General features: G+C 45.9%; 1 protein-coding gene across 1 annotated transcript in view; it reads left to right on the top strand.

Annotated features, from left to right (window-relative positions):
* Positions 1 to 17040, top strand: part of LOC103209392 (F-actin-monooxygenase MICAL2) — a 110291-nt gene that overhangs the window by 76669 nt on the left and 16582 nt on the right. The window contains exons 14-19 of the mRNA XM_007955230.2: positions 5501 to 5569; positions 10295 to 10444; positions 11784 to 11906; positions 13371 to 13589; positions 13800 to 13901; positions 15269 to 15394. Of these exons, the coding sequence (XP_007953421.1) occupies positions 5501 to 5569; positions 10295 to 10444; positions 11784 to 11906; positions 13371 to 13589; positions 13800 to 13901; positions 15269 to 15394 (789 nt within the window). The remainder of the gene's footprint in view (positions 1 to 5500; positions 5570 to 10294; positions 10445 to 11783; positions 11907 to 13370; positions 13590 to 13799; positions 13902 to 15268; positions 15395 to 17040) is intronic.

Raw genomic sequence — 17040 nt, forward strand, 5'->3', positions numbered from 1 at the left:
CACACAGTGTCTGTACATATAGGTGCATCTCCATTTGACCTCGCTCCCTTTCTCCATCCCTCAGTAACCCTCACTACTCTCTCCCCACCACCCCCAACTTCCAGAGCAATGTCTTTATCAGGGACCCGATATTGCACATTCTTTTACAATGTAACTTCTTCATCTGAAAAGGATTCATTGTTTTCTGCTGAGCCAGTTCTAAGAATCTCTCTCCCTCCTGTTTTTCACTATTGGTCTTAAAGTCTTCTTTCCTCCCTAATTTTGTCTTCCTGATTCCATCCAAATTGCAATGAGATTTATCAACTTCTGGAAAAATAGAAAACTTTTCCTCCACAAAGGACCTTGTTTCCTTTTAGAGAGAGTAACTTTATCATCTCACAGCTAAGAGGTCTCTGGTGAGTGGTAACTGATTGGATTGATTAGCTATGAAAGCTGGATGGCCCATGCCTGGGGAAAGGAGAAGACTGGGGGCATTATATTCTCCCCATAGGAAGGAGTCTGCCTTTGTAGGTCTGCAGTTGATCCTGGACAATAGCATCTAAGCATCCCATGGCACGGGGCAGTTCCTGGGAATTCCAGGGCTCTTTTTACCATGAATGCAGGTGACACCTGAGCATATACTTTGCCCCCATTACTCCTGCGCGGGCACGCACACACACAGGTACACACATACACACACACATGTCCTTGTCTGTACTCTCCTAGACTTTCCACACCTGGGTGATACTTGTATCTATGGCAATTACAGTCATTGCATACATTGGATATCTGATGTTTGTCCCATTCTGAGCCCACTCCTTGGGTCCCAACACAAAGGTTGTGATAGTTCCTGGAAAGTGTACCCAGAGCCGGGCAGATGACCCCAGCATTTCTTCTGCCCAGTGACTGTTTCTGATCCAGGTCTTTCTCTTCCTTCCTCATGAATCCTCTGGCAGTGTGGAGTTCACAAAGCATGGCTGGCTCAGTGTCTGGTCCGGTCCAGTCCTCCTCTGTCCTCCTCTCCCTGGCCCTCCTGCACAAACACTTTCCAAAGAGCCAGGAGACCTCCTTTAAGAAAGTGCCTCCTCCAACCATCCATTCATTCAACAGACATTTATTGAGTACCTATTTGATGCTGAGTTCTCTTCCAGGTGCTGGAGGTAGAGCACTTAATCTTTACAAGACAAGCAAGGATCTGCTTACAGAGCTTACAAGTCTAGTGGGACTTAGTTTCTAAAACTCCCCTTCCCCAACTTTCAAAGCAGCCAGAGCTCTCCACTAGATTTCTGGTACTTTTTAATTCAGAGATCTGAAGACCATTTAAGATGAAGAGTGCTCATCTGCGAAGCTGCCAGCCTTCTAAGCTCCGAAAGCGCAGGGCCCAGATCAGCACCCACCCCTACCCCCACCCCCAGGCACTGGCGGTTTGCAGGTACTTGTCAAGGCTGCTGTCTCTCCTTTCCTCTCTGCTATGATTCTGAGTTGATTTACAGGTTGAGGGTGGAATTTGAAGTCAGGTAGCCAGACATGTATTTGGGTTTGCTGGGGGTCTGGCAAATGTTTGAACCTCTCAGAAAGTTCCTTTGCTTGCCTACAAAATGAAAATAATAACATATATCTCATGGCATTGTTGGGAAGGTGACATGAGCAAAATGTGCTGAAGGTCTGAGCACTCTGCGTGGCACATAGAAGGGGCTCAGGAAATGATAGGGCCCTTCCTTTAGGAATACCAGTGAAATGAGAATTATAGATTTCTAAAACCAAACCCCAAACCTGCTGCCCTCTAGTCGGTTCCGACTTACAGGGACCCTACAGGACAGAGTAGAACTGCCTCAGAGAGTTTCCAAGGCTGTTAATCTTTACAGAAGTAGACTGCCTTATCTTTCTCCCATGAAGCGGCTGTTGGGTTCAAACTGCCAACCTTTTGGCTTGCCACCAAATGCTTTAGCCTTTATACCACCAGAGCTCCTTGATTTCTGAGAAGATGAGTAAAAATTATTTGAATTGAATACTTGGTCGCATAGTGAGTGCAGCCATAAGCATACAACGTACTTCAATATTTATCTCATTTGTTCTGATGTAACCTTTCGAGGAAGGCAGGGAACCTATTTTCATCCTAGTTTTGTAGATGGGGAAACTCAAACTTATGAAAATTAAGTTGCCATAAGTCACATAGCTGGCAAATGTCAAAACCAGAGCTACTCTTCACGTTTTCTAATTCTGTTACAAATATTAACCATGCTACTGCGGTCTAACTATTGTGTAGTACTTAAGCAGTACTTTATATGCATGATTTCATTTTTAAGTGAGGAAAGTAAAGTCAGAGAAGTTAAGTGCTTTTCCTTAGGTCACACAGCTAGGAAGTTCTTAGTGTGAGAACTCAAACCCATGACCCTTTGCTGCTCCGCCATTGAAGAATAGACGAGCTGCCCTGTCAGTGTTACCCTTTTTCTTATAGCTGTCCCCCTATTCACCCAGGCCTTGGCCTGTAGTGGCCAATCTCTCTTATGACCAGATCAAATTTCTTCAGGATTAGTTTATACCAGCTAACTAAATATCAAGTTTCTTTTCTTTGAGCTAAAAATCACATTAATTCAGGCTATGTGGGAACTTGGCTATCTTGTGCAGATCAAATGAGCAGATTAGCAGATAGCTATGGGGGAAACCAATTAGTTCAATAAATGCCCTTTGGTGAAAATCATGATAAAGTGTTCTGAGAGTGAAAGGGCTGGAAAACCCTGACAGGAAGAGAAAATTATTTGTTTTTATCATGCTGCCTCTAACTAGGAATTATGAGTATTTTCTTCCTCCTTGTTCCTTGATTATCTGTAGAACAAATGATACATGTTGCTAACCTTTACATATATCCAACCAGACCTACTGCCATCAGGTTGATTCAGCTCATGGTGACCCTATAGGACAGAGTGGAACTGCCACTGAGGGTTTCCAAGGCTGTAAATCTTTACGGAAACAAACTGCCTCATCTTTCTCCCACACAGTGGCTGGTGGATTCAAATCTTTTTGGTTAGCAGCCAAATGCTTTGACCACTACTCCACCAGAGCTCCTTCCTTTTCATATAGATTCCATTTTACCTTGGGTCAGAGTGGATCAGAGGAGCTGTGGTTACTCTTACCCACTTCCTTTATTCCCTTTGAGGAATCTGGGGTCTTCTTAGGAGCTGCTGGCTGGGTACTTTCTCCCAGGAATGCCTTTGTGAGCCTGTGGCTGGCTGGGTTTGGATCTATATTGTCTCTGATTATTTGAACAGTCAAACCCTGGGCTGTTGAGTGTAAAAGAGAGTAAGATGTGTTGCTCTTTGGGGGAGAAGCCAAGCCCTCGCTTAAGATGGAAACAGAAAAACAACAGAAAACTCTAAGATTATGCGTGAAAATGTTCTTGTCGGGTAGGACGCTCTGTACTTTGACCGCCTTCAGTCTCAGGGCCAATGCGCCATTCACAGGCTGTGGCGTGAGGCTTAGACAGCCTATGCCTCTAAGACCCAACATTGTTGCAAATAAGGTCATCTGTTTCTCTTGGTGTTTGCCCAAGCATTTGGGCTGGAACCATTTCCATTCACAGCATAATGATTTATTAGAAGCTGAAAAAATGTGGAAGGGAAGGGAAGGCCCTTTGATCTAATGTTTTGTGCTGCCTGGGCAAGGGAAGGGTCAAATTTTTTTAACAAATATCAATGATTAAACTGTGGTTGATCTTGTCTTAAAAAATAAAAGATGGTGGTAAACACAGAGTGGGGAAAGAGAATAGTAAGGATGTGAAAGAAGAATTGTTGTTGTTAGTTGCTGTCAAGTCGGTGCCGACTCACGGACGACAGAACAAGATGTTGCCTGGTCCAGGCCCATCTTCATGATTCTTGGCTTGTTTGAGTCCATCATTGTGCTCACTGTGGGTTTTCAGTGCCTTCCACCCCAGGGGATTCCTCTTCTAGTACTGCATCTGATAACATTCTGTAGTGATCCGTGAAGTTGTAACTGGCTTATTTTCAGAGATAGATCACAGGCCTTTCTTCCTTGTCTGTCATAGTCTGGACGCTATGCTGAAACCTGTCCAATTATAGATGACCCTGCTGTTATTTGAAATAGCTTTCAGAATCACAGCAACATGCAAGCCACCACAGTATGACAGATTGACAGATGAGTGGTGGAGAGCAAGCCTTTTATTGGAAGCAAGTGGACACTTAGTAGACTGTGTGCCAAGGGGCTTCTGTAGTTACTGCTGTTTAAGAACCACTAGGAGAAAAAGTAATTCTACTCTGATTGGATAGGATTAGTGTTTATGAGGCTGACTGGGCTGTATACCTTGGCTAGAGGGGAAAGGGTGGCCCACAACCCTTCCTACTTCATCCAAAGTGGTACAACAGCTGGGATTTAATCTGGGCCTGCTATGGAGAGTCCCTCTGAGAGAATAGGAGTCTCCCAGAGAAAGGATGCACAGTAGGTGGGAGTTGATACCATGCTCCTGAGGCCGCTAGCCATTTAGAGTAGGCCTCAGCCACAGGCTGGTGGGAGAGTTGGTCTAACTGCAGAAGGGTACAGGTAGGTCTTGGGTAGACCCTAGCCTGAGTCAAGGGTAGGCTTACACAGCAGGGAACAGAGTACTAAATTTAGCCCACTACCTCCACCCTAGCCCACAGTGTCAGCTTAACGTGTGCAGTCCTGCTTTCCCTGTGGGAGACAAGCCTGATGGTGGGTGTGCCCTTTGAGGACCCTTGCAGTCCCATAATGTGATGGGCTTGGATAGAGCTGGGTTTTCTGGGTTTAAATGTCTAGATCCAGGTAGCAGACAACAGATCATAAAGGATTATCAGTAGGGCAACTATGCAATTTATTGCCTGACTAGGGCATTTTTGAAAGTGAAAGGGGGCACGGTTAATTACACCAAGGCCAAAAAAGGCAGTAGATCACAACTGTCCTGGGATGTCTGATCACCCGACCTTCTGGGCTACATCTAATGCTTACTTGAACCTAATAAAATGTAGTTTACTTGAAACTATGATGGCAATTGCATTGTAGACTTAATTTTCCATCAAATCTCCAGACAGCTAATTTGAGTTCTGAGAATCCCTTCAAGCTAAACCAGTGCCACCTCCTTGAAGGAGAAAAGCTACCAAGGGCAGGGCAGTGTGGTGTTCTCAGAAGGCAGCACACTGTTTGCCATCCTCAGGCCTGACTGTGAGCTTGGGCAAGCCATTTAACTGCTCTTAGCCCAAGGTCACATCGCCAATGGCCTACTTTGCAAGGACTCTTTGCTTTGGGAAGTTTTATCATGATCTCTTAGGATGTGATTCCTACCCATTCTCTCAGAGCCCTTAGCTCCTGGAGTGGATAAGGCCATTGTGCCTGACCATGACTCTGATAACAGTAGAGGGCAATTTATTTCTGTATCTAATTCCTAAGCTACCAGCCTACAGGAGGGAAGACACCCCATTAGCTAACTCAGAGTGCTAGTAGAACTAGAGTGAGTGATGGCCATGGGCTCACCCTGCTTTCTGCACCATTGCAGGTGGATGGCCAAACTGAAGAGAATGACATGAACAAACGGAGGCGGAAAGGCTTCAACAATCTGGATGAGGTTAGTGTGCACCATGTCAATTTAAACAAAGGCCTGTTTCCTCACGACTAGCTGTCACAAGCTTCCCTGATCAAGGCAGCATTCCTGGTCTTTCTGTCCTTCCTTTGCTATTCGCACTGGGTACATGTGCACCAGCATGGCCTAGTGGAGAGACCTTCTTGAGTGATGGTCCTCATTCCAACACTTGCTAGCTGTGTCACCTTGAGAAATATAACTTCTGTGAGTGTTTCGTGTTTATGAGATGAGGATAATACTAACTTTGCAGGATTTTTAAAGATTAAACGCGATGATGTATGTATCATACCACACATACTAGCAATTATATGTTAATCAATATGCAGTTACTATTAATAGTAGTGGTAAAGAGGTGCCGGCATCCCACTTTTCTTAACTGTCATTGTCCGTCTGTACCTGCTAAAACGGCAAGGAGGCCACATGTTCCAACCTCCTCTAACCCTACAAGAGGAAGACAGGATTACCAGCAGTAACCCAAGGCCTATTCCTGCCAGGCCAGACTTGCTGCCTCCCCCTTCCAGCCCTTTCTCCAACCGTTCCTCCCAAAGCACCCACCACCTCTCCTCTGGGTTCGATAATTCACTGCAGTGGCCACACAGAACTCACGGATTACGGGGTTTATTAGGGAAGCACCAGGCTACAACTCAAGTTCAGAAAGAATGCTCAGTCTCTCTCCCAGCCCACCGTCCCTCAGCCAACAGTCTCTCACAGTCTCTTTCCCAGCAGTGCTGGTCCCTTGGTGTCTCACTCAGCGATGCGTGTCTCTTGCGTCTCTTTCCCAGCAGCACGTGTCTCTTTCAGGGGTGCGTGTCTCTTTCGGCAGCACGTCTTCCTCAACCAGCAGTCAGAGAGAGTTCTGCCTCTAGGAGGCCTCCTTTTGAGCCCAGCAGCGTGGTCAAACTAGCCAATCATAGCATCAGAACTCTAAGCACCTGAGAGAGAGTGGGCACCTCCTAGAACATTGTTTTGTGCCACTCCCAACAGAAATACTCAGGTGGATAACTTTAGCAATCAGGAGCTCCTCAGTTGCTCATAGAAAATCCCACCTTGGAGTTTACAAAGACTTATAGGTAGAAAAGCCACACTAAGTACTTTACTACACCGCAGTACCCTTTTGTATTTTCTCTGCTTTTTAATCTTTAAGGCAAAGGTTCAGTACCCACAAGTGCCACCTCCTGGTGAAAGAAAAAAATTACAGGCTACTTTGTCTCCTGCTTCTGAAAAATTCTTGTCATATGCTATGGTGTTGGACCCAACTCATAGCGACCCCTCCTTGGGTTTCCGAGGTGGTATCACTATGGAAGTAGATTGCCCAACCTTCCTTCCAAGGAGTGGCTAGTGGATTTGAACCGCCAGCCTTCTGGTTAGCAGTCAAGTGCCTTAGGCACTACACTACCAAAGATTTGATCAGAGAAAAAAGAAAATACCACTTCATGCTTCCCCAGGTCTCTTTTAAAGAGACCTAAGATATGTACTTTATTCAAAAAGGCCATTCTAATTCCACAAAGGCAAGTGTAACTATTGCCAGTCAAGTTCATTGTAAATCAGCCTTAGCTAGTCCACTGGCTTATGTCAACATTATGACCTAGAGACACTTGGTTTAATTTGTATAATACATTGATACCTGACTCACAGAACTTAGAGAAGCATTTTTCTATCTTATATGGTTAAAGGCACTTTATTTCTGTACAATGTTACTATGTTATTCACCTCTCTGATCTGTTTGATGTGGGTCAGGGGTTAGGATACTCCATCTCACAACAACCAGTAAACTTATTAGCATAGAGCCATGAGGCCCACCTTGGGGAGGGTGCAGCTGCCTCATACATACTCCATTTCTAGGATGGCCAAAGAGAAGCACTGATAAATGGAACCCGTAGTTTAGTTCACCACTCAAAATGTGAACAAACTCATTTTATTCAGTGAGTGCAAATTACCCTTGTTGGAATGTTTTCTAAAGCTTCTTCGGGTGATCCCTCAAGAGCCCTTTCTTCCACTTCTCTTGACTCTGGCTGTGGTGGGAAGGGAAAGCCAGCCAGCAGGGAGGTGACTTCAAGGAGGAAGCAGAGGCCAGTAGGGCTGGAGAAACGTCCCATTTCCCAGGTTGCAGGGTGTTTGTTGGCTTTGTGCCTTCAAGCCTGTGATTTTCTTCTGCCTCTTGCCAAGAAGCTTCCTTTAGGTACAGTTTGTCTCGGGCAGAAGTCGTCTTCTGCTCTTCATCCTTGGTTTATTCTAGTCCTGTCTCACTGCAGCTTGTCTAAGGTGGTGTTTGTGGTATTTCTGTTGGTGGCAGCACAGGATTTGGATATGGGAAGAAATCTGGTTTACATCTGGCCTCTTCTGAGATGACTCTTGACTGTTTTCTGGGGCAACTGTTTTACTTAAAGTCAGCTTTAACAAAACAGTAATTCTTTCTAGAGCCTTGCTACTGGAAGCGTAGTCCATAAACCAGCAGCATCAGTGCCACCGGGGAGCATGTTAGAAATGCAGACTGGCAGAGTCCACCCAGACCCACTGAACCAGGGTCTGCTTTGCACAGGCTCCCCAGGCGGTTCGTGTGCACGTGGATGTTTGAGCAGCAGGGTCTGGATGACCCACTTCCTGCCTGACTTGGGTGATATACAGAGAGACCACATCCCTTTCTTGCTCAAGCCTGTATTGATATATAGAGTTACATTTCACACTTTGTAGTAGGGGGTGACCCTTTGCGTGTGTTTGCCAACACTCCCAGAGAGGCTGTACATACAAAGTTTCCCATGGAGCTGCTACTCCTAGGGACCCTTTGAAAAATCAATTGACATTAGCCAGCCTCCTCTGGTGAATTCCTTCTAGATGAACACATCTTTGTTGTCTTGATAGTATCTTTTCCATGAAAAAATTTGTCTCCTTGGGCACATATACTGCTCACTTGACATAATACCATGTATACTTCTGAGGCCCGAGGGACCAAACCTATGGTAAGGAAGGACAGACATGTATTGAACATCAGTAATTTTAAAATTTTTACTTATTTTTCAATGGATTTCATTTTTTAGAGCAGTTTTAAGTTACGGAAAAATTACGCCAGAAATACAGGGTTCCCACATGCCCTACTTCCTTCTGCACACTGTTTCTCCTCGTAGTAACATCTTGCATTACTGCAGTGTATTTGTTACAACTGATGAACCATTGTTCATAAATTATCACTAATTAAATTCCATAGTTTACATTAGTGTTAACTCTGTATTGTGTAGTCCTGAGTTCTGACAAATTGAAATGTTTGTTTTTAGCAGATGAGCTAAACAAATCTTACACAGGACTCCATTTTACAAAGCAGCATAACCAAGCAATCAAGGTCAACATCACCCGTCATAAGTCACATTCATATCATATACTCCTGAAATGATGCAGTGAGGAGGGCACTTCACCTCTGTGATCTCCTTCTCCAGAATCCATCACCCTATTCTAATCATGAGAAAACATCAGACAAATTGAGGGACTTTCTACAAAGTAACTAATAATAATAATAATAAAACCCAGTTTTTATTGAGTTGATTCTGACTCATAGTGATCCTGTAGGACAAAGTAGAACTGCCCCATAGGGTTTCCAAGGCTGTAAATCTTTGCAGAAGCAGACTGTCTCATCTTTCTCCCACAGAGTGGCGGGTAAGTTCGTACTGCTGACCTTTTGGTTGGCAGGTGAGTGCTTAACCACTGTACCAACAGCACTTAAAAATAGCTGACAGTACCCTTCTAAAGTATCAAGGTCATGAAAGACAAAGAAAGACTGAGACACTGCCACAGATTGGAGGAGGCTGGAGACAAGATAACTAAATGCAGCATGGGGATTCTGGATTGAATCCTGGAGCAGAAAAACAGCATTTGTGGAAAAACTTCTGAAATCTGAATAAAGTCTGTAGTTTAGTTAATGGTATTGTACCAGTGTTCATTTCTTATTTTCAATGAAGGTACCACAATTATTGCAGATGCCAACATTACGAGCTGTTGGGTGAAGAGTATACAGGAAGTACCTGTAATAGCTTTGCAACTTTTCTGTAAATCTCAAATTATTGCAAAATAACAAGGTTTTAAAAAGCTAAGAAAGAACAGTCTAGGTTGAAGTTGCAGGTGGGATGCAGAGAAGAGAGAAGAAGGAACCCTAGAGACTGTGCCTCACCCGGTCACTGACTGACACTCTTTCATCCCACTCACTCTTGACCTCATGGCAGCCAAGCAATGTTTTCTGAAACTATTTTACTCATCGCTTCACTTCATTATCATCTTTAATTCTTCCAACGTCTTATCAACTCCTTGGAAGGAAGGTTGGGCAATCTACTTCTATAGTGATACTGCCTCAGAAACCCAAGGAGGGGTCACTATGAGTCGGATCCAACTCGACGGCAGTTGTGTTTGGTTTTTTGGTTTTGTTTATAAAGGGGTTACTGCTCCCATTTTATAGATGAGGAAACTTCAGAGAAGTGAAAGAGGCAGGATCCAAACCCTAATTGTCTGGCTCCCAAGCCTGGGTATACCCCTGCTCTGGAAAGATGCTTCTCTTTGTTGTGACCATTGTCTCTATTGAGTTGCACCTACTGCTGCTGCTTCTCTTCCTCAGACCACAAAGGGAGTCCCTCTTCAAGAAAGTAGTCCCGTGTCTTGAGTCCCCAGGCTCCCTCCTTGTTATCTGGGCTCCATTATCCAACAGCCAATGCACTGTTTTGACTTTTGCAGCCGTCAAATTTTTCCAGCCGAAGCCTGGGCTCCAATCAAGTGTGTGGCAGCATTAAAGAAGGTGGAAATCAGAACAAAGTTAAATCCATTGCAAATCAGCTACTGGCCAAGTTTGAGGAGAGCACTCTGAATCCTTCACTCCTGAAGCAGGTCAGTCATGTCAATAATGAATGGACCTGCTTTCCTGGTGACCAGACCTTCTGGGAAGCCAGCAGAAATGTTCAGGCTAGTAATGAACTTCTGGTATGGTTGGCAGGCCTTGGTTAAAGAGAGACTCAGCCTACTTCTAGATCAGCTCTGCTGTTGTAGCATGACAATACATAAACTAATGAGCATAGCTGTGTTGCAATAAAACTTTATTTGCAAAAACAGGCAGCAGGCCAGATTTGGCCTATAGGCCATATTTTACCAGTGCCTGTTTCTAGAGTAGTAGAGAAATCCATTCCTAATTTGGTTTTGCAACTATGACTTGGTTTGCAGCCACCATTGAGATGGCACAGCTTGAGGGAGCTTTTCAGGTGCTGGCTGTCCAGAGAGTACCATCTAAGCCCATAGTGAGAAAACCAAGTCACAGTCTTAGTTCCATGTGGGGCATAGGAATTGGGCACCCTCCCAAGTGTTCCCAGGCACCTCCATCTCTCCCTGTATCCTCAGGTCAGTCTGGAGGGCTGTTGTGTCTGACAGAGGTGAGCCTAGATTGCAGGAGGCTGAATGCTGTGGGTCAGGCTGCAGACTGAGCCTGACTTCTCACTGGCTCTGGCTTGGAGGTGCACATAGGTCAGTTTCTCCCCTGCATTTCCTTTAGAATGCTGCTGTCACTTTACAAAAGCTTTTGATAAGATTTTCTTTTCCTTTGGAGAACGTATGACAGACTTAGGCTCTTCAGGAGGAAAGCAGATTCTTGGTGAATGAGGTTTAGAGGACTATGTAATATCGTCTTGATCTTGCTGTGGACCATGTCCCTGCTTGGGCTAACTGACCTCCCCCAGGATTCAAGTGATTGTGTTATAAGGGGGGCCATGTCTCTGAGATTTTTAATTGTCTACAATATTTCGTGAGTGCCCCTTCTGGAGACTTGGCCCCTTTCAGTCCCTAAGTGTTGATGAAGGCCCTATACCACCAGATGGACTGTAGCATCTCTACCCTCAAGTGTCCCCCTTTCTAGGAGGACTGGCTTGCCATCTTGGCTAGTATAGGCTATCAGTGCTTGCTCCATTCCTGTGTCTGAGCCAAAAGCAAAGCCTCCTTGACATTCACACCTTGTCATGAGGAGGGGACTCCAGGACTGGATGTCCACATGGACGGAGACCAGGGGCTCAGGTTTCCCAGCTGGGCCCAGTCACAGGTGCTCAGCTAGTGCCGGCTCTGCACTTGTAAACTCTTTCCCTGCTTTTCTCTCTCTCCTCCCTCCAAGTGTCTCTCAATCTGATTGACCTTTTCCTTCATATTTCCTGCGACTGCTTTCTTGGATTCGCCTCTCTCCTCCCAGGAACGCAGTATCTCAGGGATAGGTAAGCCTGCCCTGTGCTCTTCCTCTGCCTCTCCTGTTAACCCTCGCTGCCCCAAGCCGAAGGACCCCACACCCAGCCCATCACTTCCTCTGAAAAGGCAGGTAGGGCTTCTTCCAGTGGATGCGCTTTTGCTGAAGTCAGAGGGGACTTTGTCCTAGAGGGGTGGGGCTTACTGGCTCTCCCCACCCTCCAAAAAGGGCTGATTATAGATTCTCTGGTCAAGCCACACAACTTGAGGTCACAACTCTGATAGGTAAGAATAACCATGTATGCTATTGATCTCTCACCAGTCAGAGGTATTGACTGACCAACTACAATGTTCTTGGTGCTATAGTTTCTTGTAGAAAAACAAACCATGCCACGTGGGACATTTTGTGTGATGTCCCATATGCCACTTAGCTTTATTTGAAGATCCCTTGAATGGGCTGATTTTTAAACTCTGAAGAAGAAAATGGCAATGATGGTGGAACCAGCCCAGGTGGCTAATTGGCTGCATCTCCTTGAAGGGGCAAAACTGGAATGGGGTGGAGCCTTCTCCTTAGCACCAGAGGACAACTGCATAGGTGGGCAGGGGGGCGGCCAGTAGCTCTGGACTCTGATTTTTCCCAGCCAGTGAGTCTGGATTTGGAATTTTAACAGAATCACTGTTAGTGGCCATTGTATTCAAAGATGTCTGGTCAGCATTAGAAATTTTGTGTTGCTTCCAACGGGTGGAAATTGAGTGCCAGTGTGAACACAGTGCAGGGATTATTATGACTGTGCATAAGAATCACCTGGGGAGCTTTTTAAAGATACCAGTGTCTGGTGCCTGTGCTCCATCGAGCTGATTCCAACGCATGGGGACCCCGTGTGTTACAGAGCAGAGCTGAGCTCCACAGGGTTTTCTAGGCTATAATCTTCACAGAAGCAGATTGCGAGACATTTCTTCTGTGGTTCCTTTAGGTGAGTTCAAACTGCAACCCTTTTTTTTAGTAGTCAAGCATTTGTGCCACTCAGGTACTGTCTGATGCCTACACCAGGCCAATCAGAATTTCAGGAGGTTGGACCCAGTCTTGGGTATTTTTTTTTCAAGTGCCCTAGATGATTTCAGTGTACAGCCAGAACTGAGAACCGTCATTCTATAGGCTTTGACTCAGTGGGTCTGGATCTTTTTGGACAAGGCCCAAGAATATATGTTCTTAATGGGGATGGCAGGTGTTCTTATACAGGTGGATGAAAGTCAACCCCTGAGGCTAGTTTAAGGAGCTCTGGTGGCATAGTGCCTAAGGCATTTGACTACTAACCAGAGGTTGGGGGTTCAAACCCACCAGCCACTCTGTGGAAGGCAGACTGGGCAATCTACTTCTGTCAAGATTTACTGCCTCAAAACCCAAAGGGGCTTGCTATGAGTCAGAATTGACTGACTGGCAGTGAATTTGGTTTTTTGGTTTTAGACTAGTTTGAAATTTTGCTCAGGGTGGCACCTGGTGTGCCCTTTGTCTACGGTCCTCGTGGGGAATCCTCACCATGGGGGTCTGTGAAAGGGCTGCAGTAGGGAAGGAAGCTTGGTTTCCCCTCTTTCCCAGCTTCCATCGGTGGCTATGCCTGGGCACATGCACAGAGAGCTAAAGCAAATGTCTGCTGGTGGCGAGTGCTCAAGCAGGCCCTGGAGAGCCAGGGCCAAGTCGGACCTGCAGCTGGGTGGGCCCGAAAGTCCAGCTGTCTGCCCTCCTACCTGTCAGGGAGCGCTGGCCCTCTCCGGGGTGCTGCGGCGCCTGCAAGAAGTGGAGGAGAAGATTCTCCAGGTGAAAGTCTCCCTCTTTGCCCACCCTCTGTCTGTGTCTGGGCTGACTTCCCTTCCTCCCTCTCCCTCCTCTGCCCACGGTGGGTTCCTTCTCTTACTAGTCACTCCCTGTCTCCCATCTTGCCATGTGGGGTGAATGAGGCAAGCCCCCTGACCGCTTCATCACAGTCTCTTGCTTTCTTTTCTTTCTCCTTTCTCACCTTGATAGCAGAAGAGGGCTCAGAACTTGGCCAACAGGGAATTTCATCAAAAGAATATTAAGGAGAAGGCGGCTCAACTTGCTTCCATGTTTGGACAAGGGGACTTCCCGCAGGTAAACACAGGGGTTTCAGAGTCCCCCAGGAACCCAGATGTTGGCCATCTAGCCAGGTGACCCTGACAATCTCAGGAGTTTGATTTATTCCTTCCTCCTCCTTTTATAGCATGAGGAGTTAGTAGTTTTTCAAGCTACTAAAGAATTTAAGTGCATCTAAAAATGACCCAATGTGAAGATTCAACATAAGAACAAAGGGAAAGCCAAGCCAGAAAAGTAAGCTCAGGTCACAGGAATACATACAGAAACTATGAGAGCCTAAACAGTTTCTAGGTAGGCTGTGAGCTTCCTAAGCTTTCTTGGTGCCAAGAAGGAAAGCTGGCCACTTGGAAGAATCATGGCACCTATAAGGTATAAGGGAGCTCTGGTGGCATAGTGCCTAAGGCATTTGCCCGCTAACCAGAAGGCTGGCAGTTCAAACCCACCAGCCACTCCTTGGAAGGAAGACTGAGCAATCTACTCCCATAGAGATACTGCCTCGGAAACCCAAAAAGGGGTTGCTATGAGTTGGGTTCGACTCGACAGCAGTGAGTTTGGGGTTTTTTGGTTATAAGGTGTAAGCAACCAGTTGCCCATGATGTTCTTGGACACAGTGTCTTCAGTAATCTCCCTGGGGTCCTCATCAAGGAGACACAGAATGACATGGTCAACCACATGCTGTAACCTGGGCTCTGCTTCCCCAACAGGCAATATCCAGCTGAGTGTCTTTGCCTTAGAGTAGAAAATATAGCCTTCTCCAAACCAGTTGCTTATTGAAAACTTGCTGAAAAGAAGAGAGGGGGCTCACAAGGAGATGAAAAAGTTTCTATTGAGGTGCATGTGTAAGACACTGCCTCACTTGGCAGCGAGCCTTCTCTGCTGATTCCACTCAGTCTCCTCCAGACCTGCGTCCTCATGGACATGGAAGGATGCTTTATACTGAGTACATTTTTAGAGTTCCATGTGGCTGCCAGAGGCTTGCACAGACATCTGGGGCTGCAGAAGCTCCTGCTGTGGCCATCTGCCCCAAAGTAGCCCGGATTCTTCTTTCCTAAGCTTTGCAGCTGCTACTGTGTAACAAGCTCAGAATGAGGGTTTCAGTAGCAAATGCTGGTGTCTGGGGCAGATGTAAGCAGGAACCGAATGGATCTCTTTAGCTAGTTTGGTGTGAAAAGGGAGCTAGAAGAGCTGTAGCAGAATGCAGTGCAACCAGGAGCCAGATAGTGCTGCATGGTTCAAAGACAGAGGCTTCTGTTTTGTCCCGAGCCGCCGGCCCTAGATGTCTTTTCCCCTCTGATGTGTGGGCATGCAGCTGCGTCATCAAGGCCTGCATCACTGTGAGTGTCCCCTGGGATAGTAATACTTTCTTCTATTTCTGTTCTGTGCAGAGTAAACTACTCTCTAAAGGCCTGTCTCCTACTCATCCTCCGTCTCCTCCCTCTTGCCTTCCATCTCCTGATCCAGCTGCTACTTCCTCTCCATCAACTATTGACTCTGCTTCTCCTGCCAGAAAGGTAGTTGTTCTAAATAATTTTCACTGTGACCTTTTGCCTATCTGAGGCGCTTTCAGGCTCTACATCTGAAGTATGGCTTGGCAGGGATGAAAGTTTGCGATTTATTTTACAACAGTCCTGCATTCAGTTTTGGTTTTGCATTAGATCAGGCAGCATAGCAGAGCAGGGAGCATACAGAAACTTGCCCCATGGTGCTTATTCTTTCAGCAGTCCTTCCTTGCCAGGAGCTGAGGAAACAAAGAGATAGGTGGCAGCTCCTCTACTCACAGTCTAGGTGGGAAACAGCATGTTAACGTAGATCTAAGCAATGTTTTTATAATATCAAATGGCTGATATTTGATGTGTTTTGACCTAACAAAACGATAGTTTCATATGGTAAACCAAATACGATAGCATGCATTAATATCTGCTAGAGGAAGATGGGGCAATTTATTTCCGTAGTGATACCATCTTGGAAGCCCAAGGAGGGGTCACTGTGAGTCAGATCCGACTCGATGTCAGTGAGTTTAGAGGTATAAAGGGAAAGACTGCAGGAACACAAAGAGGAGAAGCCTGAGAAGGATTCACAGAGGCAGTAATACAGGAGCCAAGTGTTGAAGGTTGTACTGGAGGATTTTGATGGGTAAGAAAGGGTGTTGTAACAAGGGCGGGCATATGCAAAGGAAGGCAAGCGTGACTTACATGAAATAGAAAGAGAATGTCTGGTGTGAGTTGAATTTGGGGATAAAAGTATGAGGATATGGACAATGAGAGTGAGAGTAAACCCCTCTTTGAGTTTCATTTTTTCCTCTGGGTTATAGGAGCCACCACAGGAAACACTCTATGTTGAAGAAGAGTGGCTCAGGTAGCAGTGCAGAGGCTCCCTTGGAAGGGGATACGGGGTGGGGTGTTAACTGTGGTTAAGCAGCTAATGAAATATACCACGAATAATTGTTAAAACACTGAGCAGCCCCATGGGGATCTGGGCACTTTTTATTTTTTCCACTTGTACCCCTGTTACCTAATATGCTGAGAACAATAGCAGGCTAGAGATAGTCTCTGGAGAAACTTGGTCTCTGGAATGGATGAGCCTAAAAATGGATAAGGAACTGACTTCATTAGTGGTTGCTCGTGGGAATAGGTTTGGCCTCTCTTCCCTACCCAGACCATGCTTCTGTGAACACGCTCCACCACCTGTCTAGTTCCCATTTAGGCTCGAGGTACAATGGCAAATGTCAACACATCTGAGTTACCGCAGGATTTGCCTCCGTGCTGTTAAGCTGATGCACGTACTACCTCCCTGCTGTTGCATTTAGTGAAAAATTAGGAGCTGCCACTTGATGTGTAACTGAGGGTCCCATCCCCACTGACCCTCACCTCTATAGCGAGAAACATGCAGGTACAATACCCAAGAAAGGAGCAAGGAATCTTATTAGTCTTGCCCCTTCCAAGGTCCCCAGCGTGGGTGAGAGCATCCTTGGAAGAACAGCAGGAGGTGACATGCAAAAGTACAAACACTCCCAGTCTTCAAGACCACTGAAAATAGGCATATGAGTTGAACATTTATCTGGGGTAGATACACTTCTTGGAGAGAACAATCATGGGAGAAAGGGCTGTTTATGCACAGGGAGACAGCTCAGGGGGCAGGAGTGCATGGAGGGATGGAA

Source organism: Orycteropus afer, unplaced genomic scaffold (genome assembly GCF_000298275.1).
Source record: "Orycteropus afer afer isolate SDZICR_OR568_19922 unplaced genomic scaffold, OryAfe1.0 scaffold00014, whole genome shotgun sequence".
Classification (NCBI taxonomy): domain Eukaryota; kingdom Metazoa; phylum Chordata; class Mammalia; order Tubulidentata; family Orycteropodidae; genus Orycteropus; species Orycteropus afer.